This window comes from Salvia splendens, chromosome 19, assembly GCF_004379255.2.
Source record: "Salvia splendens isolate huo1 chromosome 19, SspV2, whole genome shotgun sequence".
NCBI lineage: Eukaryota > Viridiplantae > Streptophyta > Magnoliopsida > Lamiales > Lamiaceae > Salvia > Salvia splendens.
Genome location: NC_056050.1, coordinates 5,134,370 through 5,148,598, shown reverse-complemented (window position 1 = coordinate 5,148,598; position 14,229 = coordinate 5,134,370). Strand labels below are relative to the sequence as shown.

The following is a 14,229-nucleotide window of genomic DNA, read 5'->3' as shown; positions in this document are numbered from 1 at the left end:
TGAGACGTCACAAAAAGAAATACAGTACAAATTACTTATGGTAAGAATTCTTTGAGACTGTTGTATAGATAGAATGATTAATGATAAAAATACTCTCTGAAGTTTAAGAATAATGTAATTTTTTTTATTTATGTGTTAAAATAGATGTTTTATAATATTAACTTAATTAGGTTAAAATGAATATTGAAAATTTAATTAACTTATCAATCATTTCAAAATATAATTAATCATCATTTTTTTACGAAACTATTAAATACTGACCAAACATAATTTCTAATACTAAAAGCTATCACGCTTAATTAATAAATAGGTCCAAAAAGCTTTTCCAAATAAATGCAAGAGATCAATGTTAACATTAAATTATACTGTGAATGAAATGAATTAATGTTATGCGGGACATACTTAACTGTATATAGTTAAAGTAAAAAGAGACAAGTAATTGCAAATGCACTAAAATGATAAAACTGAGACATGTATTATTAGCCGATATAAGGAATTAGGGATGTCAATCGGGTCAGCCCACCGGGTTTCGGGCCAACCCTATTCGGGTTTCGGGTCAACCCTATTCGGGTTTCGGGTCAATCGGGTGCAGGCTAGTCGGACTGTGATTTTTCCGGGTTATAAAAGTTCAACCCTAACCTTAAAAGCTCGGGTTTCGGGCTAGCCCATCGGGTTAATCGAGTTGCTACCGATAAAATTAACATGCGATCAATCTAATAAATAATGATTAAAATTAGTTATATTTATAAAATGTAAAATATTTAATTATGATAAATTTGAGATATATGTTTAAACTCAAACATAAACATGATCAAATACTAATATTTGAGATTTATGCAAAATAAAACATAAACATTAAGAAATTTTAAAGCATGTTTAGAAATTTAAATATATTTTTTAGTGAATTTGAAGTTTCTAATCCATTTATCTATTGTTATATTAATAAAACTTAATATATATATAATTTATATATTTAATATATAAAATGGAAAGTTATTTTTTCAGTAATCTATATTATAAAATAATTAATGAAGTGTCGAATTAGAGTCAAACAAATAAAACAATAGAAATTTTATCGGGTTTCCAGGCCAGCCCATCGGGTTTTCGGGTCTGGCCCTAACGGGTTGAGGGTTAATCGGGTGCAGGCTAATCGGGCTGTAATTTTATCGGGCTGGAAAATTTCAACCCTAACCCTATAAATTTGGCGGGCTATTCGGGCCAGCCCACGGGTTGCGGGCTAAATTGACATCCCTATAAGGAATATAAATTTATTAAACGATGAGAAACAAATTACTCTTTATCATGCAATCTTGAGGCATTTAGCAAAAATCGTGCACTATGAGAACTTTACAATTATAGTACTCTCTCATCCCCAAGTTAATTAAATCATTTTCTATTTTATATTATCTCTAATTAGTTGAGTAATTTACTTTATAATTAAAAACTAAATACTTAATCAATCATATTTTATATTCTCTCCTATTTTAACTTTTTATTTTATTTTATTTTATATTATAGTATTTATTTAATCCACCAAACATAACTTTCTTAATATTCGCAAAAAAATGATTCAACTAAGATCAAACATAGAAAATACATAATTCTCCGAGATAATTTTACACGCAAAAACACTCATTGTTATGCACTTGGAGTACAACATAAAAGCACCTTCAAAAATCAAAACATTTCACAACCACATTACATTTTTATTTCTTATTTTACTAATTCTTTATTATTTCATGTAATTTGAAATTATATTTTATAACAAGCAATTTTATTAAAATTAAAATTACCTATTATAAAGCCGGAAATTATATAATTAAAAGCTGAATATTACATAATTAAAAGCAAAATATGATATGATATGGTGGATGATTATTCATCAGAGGTGTCATATTTAAATTTTATTAATCATATTTGATGACAATTTGATGTAATAGTAGCACACGTCGCAATAATTAGAAATGATCTTTCAAGAAAAATATCTAAAACGGGGGACGCAAGATGTTGCAACACATCATAAATCACATTACATGCGTACGTAAAAACAATTGTTTAAATAATAGCTTGATATTAAATTATAAACATTAGGTAGTGTTCTAATTAGTGGAACTATCAAACCAAACAATTTAGGATTATTTAAATCTAAGGAGACCAATGGCATAATCTTTTAATATGGCGTGAGTGTCAAGAAGAGACAAGAGGTCAATTAATGTTAATTCTTATGTCAAAAGGTGATCTTTTAATCACAATCAACCTTAAATATAGGTAATTAGGGTTCCATTATAATTTTGACGAGGTACTTTTTTCCTTTACTAATCCCAATATTCACCTTTAAAAGTGTAAACACTAAACAACCATATTACCTCAAAACGGAGGAAGTACTAATTAAAGAGAGTATAAAAATGATCTAAATAGGAGTAGTATATTGTAAAATTTCAAATTGTTAATCTATCAGCTATAGACATATGTAAAAGAGAAAGATACTGTATACTCTACACCCCATTCAAAATTATCCACTTATCTTTTTAGTTTATCCTAATTAAAATTGAAAATACATTTTATCTATACTTTATTCCTTCTCTCTTACTTTACTGCCCTACTTGTACAAAATAAAAGTGCATAAAATTCTGTACAGCCAAGAAATAGGCCATTTTCCTTGGGACGGAGGGAGTAATTTATTTCGTGTTGTACGAGTACTAATACTTAATCGAAAAAATGTTATTAATAGCAGTTACTCCCTCCGTCCACAAATAGGAGTTCCAGTTCACTTTTACCATAAATGATAATAAAGTCTCATATTTCACTAACTCATTCTACTCACATTTCATTTAAAACTGCTACATATAAATAAAATCAATAGTCCAATAAATTTTTTATATATTTTTTTTAATATTGCACCACAAAGAAATAAAACTTCTAGTGTGGAGTATGGGGAGTATAATATTGTGACAATGATATTTTCAAATTTTACTCTTCTTTCAATATATAGATTATAGATAGTTTCATTTCAGGCTCCGAATCCGAGCCGAGCTGGTAACCGACCAAGCAAGCCGTCAAAACACAGTGGCATCATGCCATGTTGAATCCTGGTCGTCCATTTGTGCGCAAGCAAATGAGTTGGTGCCGTTGATCTTCGTGGACTTTCTTGTTGGGCCCAAACCCAATAAGAATTCATGTCTGACTATTTTTATACAAATACAGCCGTACAATAATTATTGCTTTTTTTCTTTTTCAGTGTTTTTTGTAATTACGTGAAACAATACACAAGCCAATACGCCAAAACTATTTTAATGTATTGATATATTATTGGATCTAAAGGGTCACCATCTCAAGATATTTTATGTAAGATATTTATTCTTTTGGTTTATTAGGTTATTTTTATATTAGTTGTGTGCTATTAAATGAATCTTATCCATGTGATAATGGTTGTCTTGCTCTTTCAAACGATCGAAACGTTGAGTTGGCTAGTATTTTTTTTTAATTTACAAGAAATTTTGTGGTGCAATTTGGTTATTTTGGCGGCACCAAATTAATGTGAAATATGTACATCGTTTCCCCACCACAATATATTGGATCCATATCCAATTAACAAATACGTACCACATAATGTTAGGTACCAAAGCACTGCCACTTAAAGGTTATAATGCTATTGAGTTCCAAATACAAACAAAAAAATTCATCACAAAGTAATGTCCATATATATAACGAACCCTTTTTTATAAAGGGTAAAACAAATTTCATACGTTAAGTAAAACAAAGTTGTAATACCTCTTAATTTATGCATTAAAATCACACCGGCTGGAAAGATAATTTATTTTTACAATTCATGAGCGAATTATAACATTCCTAATTTACTTGGAATAAATTATGGACATGTTAGATGTTTGGTGGAGCTAACTTTTAGAAGTACCTTCAGGGCGGAAGACGCAGCATTCATACCGCCCTTAGATCCGAAATGGAGGGCAGAGCGGCAAGGGGTGGTTGCAGCACCCGCCAGTGGCGGATTCAGGATCCTAAAAGGAAGGGGCGTGATAAAATTTATAATAAGCTAACGGAGGGGGAAGGGGCAACGTCGGAAAATTTAAGTCCGAGTCCATGGTAGCGGGTCGGGCGATCGCCCCCTCTCTGGATCTGCACACTGATACTCCGGTGGCTAAAGGGGCGCAGCCAATGGGCGGTGACGATGTAATCAGATCAACCATGCACAATCTAATAATTATACAAGATACTAACTACCCTTTAGATTAGTAGTCCATATCATAGATTGAAAATTTTCGATATTCAACGAGTCGACAAGATTGAATAAGTAACATAAATTTATTTGACTAAATCAACGACTTAATTTTGTCATCAGTAGCTAGTGTCTCAGCTTATTACTATAGTACTACCATTTTACCAACTTTATATTCATAACTAAGAAACTATCAGAATTCTCAGTTTTGATGTAATTCGAGTTTAATTGAAATATCATTGATGATATAAGTTTGCCTAGACATAACTTATATAAATTAGAATTATGTGAATGAAATGACACACAATATGAATAAGATTGTACTAATATACTGTAGAATATATTTACTGGAAGAATATTAATGTTAAATACCACAAATATAAAATGGTTCTTCTGAAAAAAAAAGTGAATAAATTTAAAAGCATTCTTTTAAATGATTGAGGAAGTAATGAAAGGCGTTGGCGTTGAAGTTGAATAAACTAAAATAAAATCATTGAATAAAATACTGCACCAAACCCTAAACCCAAACCCTAAACCCTAAACTTAATTATTCTACTAGATATATATAATATCAAATGAAATGTTGCAAAAGACTTGGCAAATACAATATGATGAAAGAAAAGCGAATGTTCAGATGTTATAAGTTGTAAAGTAACATGAAATCTATTAACAAAGATTTACTTCATTATGAACCCACCTCAATTACATCTATAACTTTGTTTGTATTTGAAAAGCATATACGAGTAAGAAAAGGTGTGAATGCCAAGCTACAATATTTGACCAATGAACCTAAATACCTAATCACTCTTCTAGCAATCCAAAAATCTGAATAAACATAAACATGGCAAATCAAATTAGACGGTGATTTGACTATTCCTAATGAATTTACCCTGTCTCTCACCTTTTGATAGCATATATATATACTCCTACATTTACTGATAATTCAGTTTTTTCATTCGGTTTTGTTCACAAAACTTAATCTTTAATGGGCAACCTAATTAGATAAGCCCCATTCTCCACTAGATCATTTTCTCTTTCTTGCCTTACTAATTTTGCATTAAACTCGCATTGCCCACTAATAGTAGACGGAGGAAGTATAATTTATGTATGCATAGAAGAAACAAAAAAAATAGCTCCAAAAGTGAGTATAAACAGTTTCCCATATAAAAGAATATAGCTTAGTCACAACCCATTACCACCTAACATCTTGGCAACCTTCATATCATACTAACATTTATAGAAAAAGCATCCATTCATTTGAAGATGGGAGATTGTCACTAAACTACAAACCTCACCAACCTAAAACCTCCAAAAATCCATGAGCAATATTAAGTGGCAATGCAATACACCTCTAATGATCATCACACACAGTAGCTATTCGTAATTCACATTAAAAAACGCGATTGCTAGGTTTCGAAAGCATGAAAGTACCTAGCCGTTAAACTAAAGAGCGTTTTAGTTGAAATTGAAATATTTTACAAATTAATACAAGCTATAAGATTCAATACTTTTACAAGCGAAAACATCCAGCAAAATATTCTATAGTTGAAGAAAAGGGCTAAAACCATCCTATGATAAATCAATGTGAAAAGTTTTTAAGCTACCCATGGAAGTTAATAAAACTTAATGGCCTGCAAGTTAGCAGCATCAAGATTTTTGGAGTGAGAAGAAACTACATTTACCTTAGAACTAGAGACAATATATTGCATCTTTAGTTTCCGTTTTGTAGGAGTGCTACAACCACATTCCTTCCCCGTTAGCTACCTGGCACAAATAGCAACAGAAACACATCTATCCGTTTGGCGTGAGAGGGTAAAGAAAAAATAAAACGAATATGGTGGGCGACGCAGCAGAGGGTGAAGATGGAGAACATTGATACGGTGCTCTGCTGCTTGCAAAATACACCACTTCCATTTCTGGCACCCGACATTCTCATTCGTGGTAAAAGTTTTATGAAGAACTTCTAGCTAAAATTGGTGAGGCCACATGTTGCTGAAAGAAGTGTTTCTCCACTAGCAACCCAAAAATGTTTACCCACCACCAATTTCAGACTTCTTATGCATAGTACATGTACAGGCTATTTGCGGCGGCACAAGCAATCGAGTTTTCTGATGGGTGCCAGGCTAGGTGGAGCAGCTTAGTAGTGAAATCAAATGAGTTCCCATTGGCATCAGGTCCTGGACTTTCAGCACCTGCAACATATTTAATAGCATTCTTGAGTTGGGAAACCGAAAAATTAAGCGAATGTGGGTAAATAAGAGACAAGAAAATGCCATACCTCGCCTCACGACACGGCTGATGCTACTGGTCAGAGATCTGGAAGGCCGAGCAGGGGTTTGGATCTGCCTTCTGAAAGGCCATTGAGCATGTTTAGCAATGAGCGAGGTTTTTCAGCAGAAATAAAGACTGCTCAGTCAAGAGGTTAGATTACCTCATTGGGTTTTTGCTTGCTTCTAGAGTAGTTGCCTCAGTGCTTCCAGGAGCACAGCCAAATATACGAAATAGATTGCTGACAGTTTTCATTCTTCGGTTAGAAAGAGAGCCAATAACAAATTAACAACTATGATAGAGCTAAAGAAAGCCAGGACAGACCTATATGAACCAGTAGCCACTCGAAGACCATCACCACTCAGGCAGCATTCGAATTTATCAAAAATGGAATCGTTTTCGTACAAGTCACAGAGCTGGGCTTTGTCAAAGTACAATTTAATCAACTCAGAATACTCGTATGAATAATTCAGGGAAAACAGTCTTGAAGTAGTTCACCTTTGGTCTTAAATACTCGTGAACCTGGAAAGTTGCCACTGGACCAGAATCCATGTTAACATCCCATAACTGCAACCAAATAATATTGATCAGTAAAGGATCAATTGGAAACTACCTGAAACTGTTGATGCATTACAACAGTATGTATCTCAGCATCAAGAATGCAGACATACGATCTTCCAGATTAGTTAAGGAACATTAGTTAAGCAAAGCATGAGTTCATGCAGTTCCACCTTCCAGAATAAACTTGAGCAAACAAAACCTAGCAACTATCATCTAACCATTCACTCCAGTTTAACCTAGAACAAAATTTCAATCATAAGTCATAACAAGATTAAACATAATTAACTATAACAATATCAAGAGCATATGATGCATAAAACATTCACCACAGCATCCTTAATTGATCTGCAGTAAGCAAGTCAAAACAAAAATCATTAAGCATTCTGACTAGTTTAAGCATTTGCAGCAAACGGCGTGCACAAATATACAAAAGGCAGAACCTTAAGGGACATGTAGTCACGACTCAGTAAATATCTGCCATCCCTCGCAAACTTAACATCTGAAATTGAAGCAATAATCTCAGTGAAAAATGATCTTGAACCCGGTGCCTCCTGCTCCTCAAATCTGTTGTGAATGAAATCATCATCTCATCCATTACAGGTGAAAAGGAGTATACAATGAAGAAGTATAGGCCTCGTATCTATGCAATATTTAATGTATTTGTCTTTCAGTATCAAAAACACAATTCTTGTCAAAGAACTTACATTTTAGAATGTGAGTCGCACAGTGCAGATTGTCGCAAATCAATAAGACGAATAGATCCTTTTGAACTACTATATGCTAACGTGTTGCAGTGAGTAGGATGAAATTCTGCTGACGTTATTACCTCTGCAGTAAGTAACAAACGGAACCAATCAAAGCATTTAGTGATACACATTAAAGCAAATGTCGAAAGGTGTTGGGCAATGGAGAATTGGAGATAATGAGGGTGTTAGAAGAAAAGATCATCATTGAAAAATGTTGTACACTTGTACTGGACCGGCATTTGGCTATTCACAGTTCAAACCGGAACCGTCTAGTTCTAATTCTTTCACAGGCAGATTACGGTTACTAATGAACGAAATTGTTAGTCAAGGATTTCCTTGTAGGAAAGAGGGCTTTCCTTGAAAAATATAAAAAGAGTTACAATTTATATTCTTATTTCCGTTCTCAATCCTATTTACTCCCTCCGTTCCTTAGAGGCATTTCTTATCGGCACGGAGTAAGAATAGTGTTAAATGGATGGTGAATAAAGTAAAAGAGAATAAAGTAAGAGAATAGAAATATCTCAATTATCTTGAAACTTTTCCCAAAATAGAAAAATGACCCTATTAGTTTATTTACAATGGCCAAGGTGCAATATGTTTCTTTTGTAGACATCATATCGAGAGCATTTCCGCCAACCGCCTTCAACTCCATATTAAATGGTTCAGTGAAGGTGGACTCCCGAGACTAATCACTGACGAATTGGAGAAGGTGGTCTAGATTATCAACAACATCGAGGCCCAGCTTCGTGCAAACAAAGATCGCTAGTATGCTTGCAGGCAATGTTATGAATGCCGTATGGGTATGGCGGGTTATAGCAGTGACCAAAAACTGCAACAATGTTATGGCGGTTGGCATGGCTAGATATGGTGGTCGATAAATAAATAAAATATAGGAAAGTGCAAAAAGTGAAAACTCAGAGTTAGCCCTTTTCCAATCTGCTCTATCTTGAACTAAATTACAAAAATCAACCATTGACTAAAGAATCAGACTAGGAAATACATGGATTCCATTGGATATAAATGAGATGAAAATGAAATGCCTCACTCTCACACCAACTCACCCACCCTTTCTTTCCCCAAAAAAGATACTACTACGAATTAAGATATAAAGAAAAAGAACAAAATAGGGATAATGTCTAACCAGTCAGATCCTCCATATTTGTTGGTTTCACATCAACTATATTGAAACTTTGATTGCTTATTTCCAAGTTCCAAAGATTTATTCGGAGATCATCAGCTGATATAAATGTTTCACCATCACTGCAAATATTTGCAAGTACAAAAAATATTGTAAATTTTAAAAACATAAGAAAAAAATGGATATGCAACATATCCACAGAGCCAAAATAAATGTTCAGCATATTAGAGGTTCAGGTGACAGTATAAATTTGTAATCATGTGGCAAATTAATGGCCTTAAATAGTGCACTTTAGACAGATATAACAAATTTAAAAATTAGAAGTGCATTAGTTGCATTTACCAACTATAAGTATCAGAAAAGTTAAAGAAGGTGAAATCAATCAGTCACAGATATATTGTTACATTACCAGATTAAATTACAGACTATTTTCACCATCCCCATCGAATAAGCCTCCTGCCAGCAGGTGGTTCACATTTTCCAAGGGGAAATAAGGCGCATCATTTCTTTTCATATTCCTCTGAAGCTGCGTTTCAGAATTTTCTTAAAGTTGCTATCATACCAATTTTCTAGAGTACTGATATCTCTTAGAAAAGGCATATCTATCTCTATCAATTATGTTTCTAACTTCTTTCCACAAAATTGTTCCAACTATTCTACTTCTAGGTTGAGCACACCAAATAATATGTACAAGAAAACTGTGAACATTGTCAGATTTCTAGAAAGTGAGTTCAACAGAGAAAATATGGTTACTACTTAATAGTAAGAAGGAAAAAAGGTTTCTAACCTGTTATTTGAGATAGAATTGATATGGTAATCATGTGCATGAGCATATACTCTCCTGCATCTTGCAACAAGACTGGTCTCACCGCTTGTGACCTACAATTTTCAGGAAGAAGATTCAGGAGTGCTGCTATGACTAAAGTCCACCCTTGAAATGATTTTATCAATAAGGCTAAGCAATCAGCAGTGATCCGATTGAAAAAGGTCTTTATAAAATGATTCCCAAGCATAAACAGATCAAGCACATACTAAACGGGAACCAACTGACATGTGACATGACTCATTATCTAACAAAATTACAAACATGTTCAACACAACAAATCAAAAAGTAAAGAATTTCAATGGAATCCTTAACACCACTGGTAAAACTCTAGATGAGTTAAGTTAAGTACAACTACCACTGGTAATCGTAGAGAGGGGAGTCCCCCAGGAGGAAAGGACAATTCTTTGCTCAAAGGATTGTAAGAACGATCTGAATAGCCTCCATTAGCAGAAAACTGTTTGGATTTAGAAGAGTTGCTAGAACTTGCAATACCACCGTTTCCAGCAGCTTTACCCGAGTCAACTTTTATTTCAGAAATTTTCTTCACCTTCTTCTCTTGGACCTGTTAAGATAGGACAAAGAAATTTAAATTATCCAGCAAGTATAAATTACTAATGAGTAATGTCTGTATCAGGACAAGAATTCTCCAGGCTTAGATACAACCAATTCAACAAAGATATGGTACTAGCATGAGAGAAGAAAATTGAGAAGTCCCAGACTCCCAGGGTAGGGCGGAGGAATCTTCAATATTTAAACACCAAGATTATTGTTCAAGGTATTGTATCTTCTGTTGTATTCAACTCCCGTAGAAAGATATCCAAATCTTTATTCTTTGTTCCATTTTCCTAAAGTTTTAATAACCAATTTAGACACTATAGTGCTACACTACACCAAGAAAAGTCCAGCAAAAGATCAAACTAATCTCTATGTATATACGAAACTAAGTGAACAAAAGGCTGCATTAACTATTGACAAAAAATATTAGTATAAGTGAAAAAATGAATCCAGGGACTCACTGACCTTCCAATACTTAATGGTTTTGTCATTAGTTGACAGGAGAAAGACAGCACCATTGGCTGTCTGGCACCATCTGATCTTGTTGATTTTCTCCTCAATCTCCAAACTCTTGAGATAGTCAAACTGAAGAAAAAAGATATGTATGCATAAGTTACAACAGTTAAACTAAGAAGTCCTTTCACCCCTTTCCCTTTCAGCAAAAAATCCAAATAAAAAAGGAAGCAGGAAAGGAAGCTTATTTGCTACTTATGCATTTAAAAACAGAAATCTCACTATACAATCAAGAGTTGAGGACCCATAATTTGAAAAGGCAATTATTTGTAATTGCATGAGTAGGGTCTAACGCGAAACAATAGCAGGAGTGTCATAAATATAAAATAAATACCTCAGGTTCGTGACTCTGAAATTCAGTTTTGTAACGAAACTCCGGGTGTCGTGAGACTTGGTCCATCCTCTCTAAATCTCTTGGATTTCCACCGTGCTGACAATAAGATTTGTGGAAGAAAAACAAATTACGTAGAGAATGCAGCATATCAACATAAAGAATACTGCAAAGTGCAGCCTCACCTCTTTTGCATCGGTCCTTTCAAATAAAACCACCCTTCCACCGCGATCACCAGTAGCCAGATGGTTGCCACTTTTATCAAACTCGATGACAGAGATGATATCCACTGCAACAAGAAACAATTAGATGTTTAAGACAGCCATCAGGAAGAGGCAAGACACAAGAATAGAAAAAGCACATATCCAAACACTATACGTGATTACTAATTTATTAGTATATTCATTTTTCATGATACAGATAACCATTAGTCATATTTATATCTCTTGATAATGTAGCACATCCATAAAAGAAGACAATCTGGTAAATAATTGGGGAAAGTTTAAGGAGCTGGTCGACATATTAGCATATACTCCCTCCGTCCCATAGAAATTGGCCATATTTCCTTTTTCGTCCGTCCCATACAAATAGTCACATATCCATTTATGGTAACCTTTTTCTCCTTCTTTTTTACTATTTCATTTATGGGCCCACCATTCACTACACAATTTCAACTACTTTTTTTCCTTTTCTCTTACTTTACCAAATTACGCATTAAAACCCGTGTCAACCCTAAAGGGCCAATTTCTATGGGACGGAGGGAGTATAACAACCTAATGAGCTCTCTAGAAGACTTTCAATCAGTATGCTTGCAATTTTGCCACAATAAATCCTCTTAAGCCAGGATGACTCATGCTTTAAATCTCAGATAACTAATCTGCATTGGCTAATCTGACTTCTGACAAGAATTAATATTGCAAGTTAATCATTCAGCCAACTCATTATCTAGCTCTTTCCTCCAAATCAAACTGCTCCTCACAAACCAGAGTACTAGTCAGGCATCATCCAATGTGTATGTTGTATGTTGCTAAATATACAAGAACTTTATACAAGTCATTTTTCTGTTGGTAGTTGGTCCTAATTTAATATGTCACCACGATAATTTGGTAACGTCCAGTGCATGCCATGCATATATGCAGAATTTCAAATTATCCAACGAGGTCAGCACTAGTACTTCTGGCCTAAATTTGGATCTTTTCAACTCACAGAATATTATTGATATAGAAAAATCAGGGATAATTCCCTGCCTTGACTGCAATTTATGGCTTAAAGCTACACATAATAAATAATAGGACTAATGAAAAGGACTCTCTATAACAAAAGGACTCCAATATTTTGAAATCAAGTTAGTCGACCAAACAAAAGCCCAGCACCACTAGAACAGTTAGCAACACATATTCAACCCTGTGGTGCAGAAGAACATTGTCCGGATGTAACTATAACTAAAGCATGTCTTGCTTCAATATCCCATAAAAACTGGTACTTGCAATTTAGGCAAATGAGTTGGATCTTCAGAGGAGCTACCATTTAAGAAACGGACATTAAAACTATTGCAACAACCTCAAGTTTTAGACCCACGGCATAGAAATTTCTTCGAAAAAAATCAAGTGCATGCAAGTAAGAAAAGACAAGCATACTAACACTGAACTCAATTCACCTCACTTAAACACTAATTCTTATTGAGCAATTAATTATCACACTGGCACACAGATCAACCACTGAAACCCAAGCAATTACCAACATTTCCTGCTGAATCAAGTAACTAAACGATCAAATTCACATAAACCAAAACCCTAAGCACAAGATCCGACCTCAAAGCAAATAAATTGCTCTCATATATTCATCAAATTATCATTTTTTACCTTCTTGTACTTCTTCGCCAGCCGCTCGCTCGCCAAAGACCTGAGAAAATTTCCATTCCAGCGGCGTAGGTGGACCGGCGGCAGCTGATGCCACCTCTCTACCGTCACCACCGTGCATTCTTACCCCCGCAATCGGCAAAAATCAGAACGCAATCCACAAAATCAAGATAATACACAATAGCTGAAATGTTTCCTCCTTCCGATTATCACTTCATTGAGAAATCACAGAACCCGATTTAGAGCTCAAAGATTGAGGAAGATCGGGGCAGTAACAGCGGAAAATTGGATTCAGATTCGGCCATTTTCAGAGTATGATTATACGAAGCATCGATTAGTACAATAAAAATGGAGGATTCAGATTTCCTCTTTCTCTCTAGATGTATAGATACTCCATATATTGTATGTGTACGTATAGACCATGAGGATAAATTTGGTTACCAATTTTTGTCTTTTCAATTTAGATTGAATTTTCGATTCTTCCGAATTTTAATTCATGATTGGCAAAGAGGACTCAAATTGCAATAATTCATTCTGCACGCTCCTTTCGTATTTAAAAAAATAGAAATATTTTAATTGCAATAATTCATTCTGCACGCTCCTTTCGTATTAAAAAAAATAGAAATATTTAAAATGACACAATTGGTAAAATAAGTGAAAAGAATTAGTAAAGTAAAAGAGGGGAAGAGAAAAATAATGAAAGTAGAGTTAGTTATGGATGGCAAAACGGGTTACCCGCGGATACCCGACAAATAGGGTACTCGTACAAGATTTTAGCCAAATTTGTTGTGCCAATACCCGCCCGCGACATGCCAGGATTACCCGATACCCTTGTCGGATATCCCGTACCCGACATTGCAGGTACCCATACTCGACCCAAAATCCTAATACGTAGTAAAAATTTGAAAACCATAATAGCCGTCAATGTACCATAATTTACTTTATTAATATTGATGGTAAGCTTTAATAGATTTAAAATAAATTGAGGGGGACACTCTATAGTTAGTTTTGGTGAGTTATCAATTGTATGTTCGTTGTAATATAGTATTTCAAAAGAACTCTTAGATTATAAGGTCATCTGCATCCCTATCTCTAAACCGCCTCAATAGCATCTCATCTCTTCACTATTCATGGGTCACATTGTACTTTTCACCTCATCTTTTAACTAAGAATCTTTTAACTAAGAGACAGCACATGC

General features: G+C 34.3%; 1 protein-coding gene across 2 annotated transcripts; it reads right to left on the bottom strand.

Moving 5' to 3' along the window:
• Nucleotides 1-5,672: 5,672 nt before the first annotated feature.
• Nucleotides 5,673-13,512, bottom strand: LOC121779997 (serine/threonine protein phosphatase 2A 55 kDa regulatory subunit B beta isoform-like). 2 transcript variants are annotated; one of them, XM_042177511.1, is made up of 14 exons: nt 13,035-13,512; nt 11,358-11,461; nt 11,176-11,271; nt 10,794-10,913; nt 10,126-10,335; nt 9,735-9,826; nt 8,951-9,069; nt 7,768-7,891; nt 7,504-7,627; nt 7,001-7,069; nt 6,827-6,918; nt 6,666-6,743; nt 6,513-6,583; nt 5,673-6,426 (listed from the first exon to the last, which is right to left on the bottom strand). In XM_042177511.1, exons 1-14 carry the CDS (start codon nt 13,150-13,152, stop codon nt 6,290-6,292), a joined length of 1,554 nt encoding a protein of 517 aa, XP_042033445.1. In that variant the 5' UTR covers nt 13,153-13,512; the 3' UTR covers nt 5,673-6,289. The 2 variants fall into 2 exon arrangements, with proteins under 2 accessions (XP_042033445.1, XP_042033446.1); XM_042177512.1 differs by having other exon boundaries at nt 10,129-10,335; nt 13,035-13,508.
• Between the last annotated feature and the right edge of the window lie 717 nt (nt 13,513-14,229).

Coding starts and splice junctions, on each gene's coding strand:
- LOC121779997 (XM_042177511.1), bottom strand. CDS start 13,152: ATGCACGGTGGTGACGGTAGAGAGGTGGCATCAGCTGCCGCCGGTCCA. Junction 11,272..11,357: donor AAAGGACCGATGCAAAAGAG/GTGAGGCTGCAC, acceptor TCTTATTGTCAG/CACGGTGGAAATCCAAGAGA. Junction 7,628..7,767: donor TGCGACTCACATTCTAAAAT/GTAAGTTCTTTG, acceptor CATTCACAACAG/ATTTGAGGAGCAGGAGGCAC.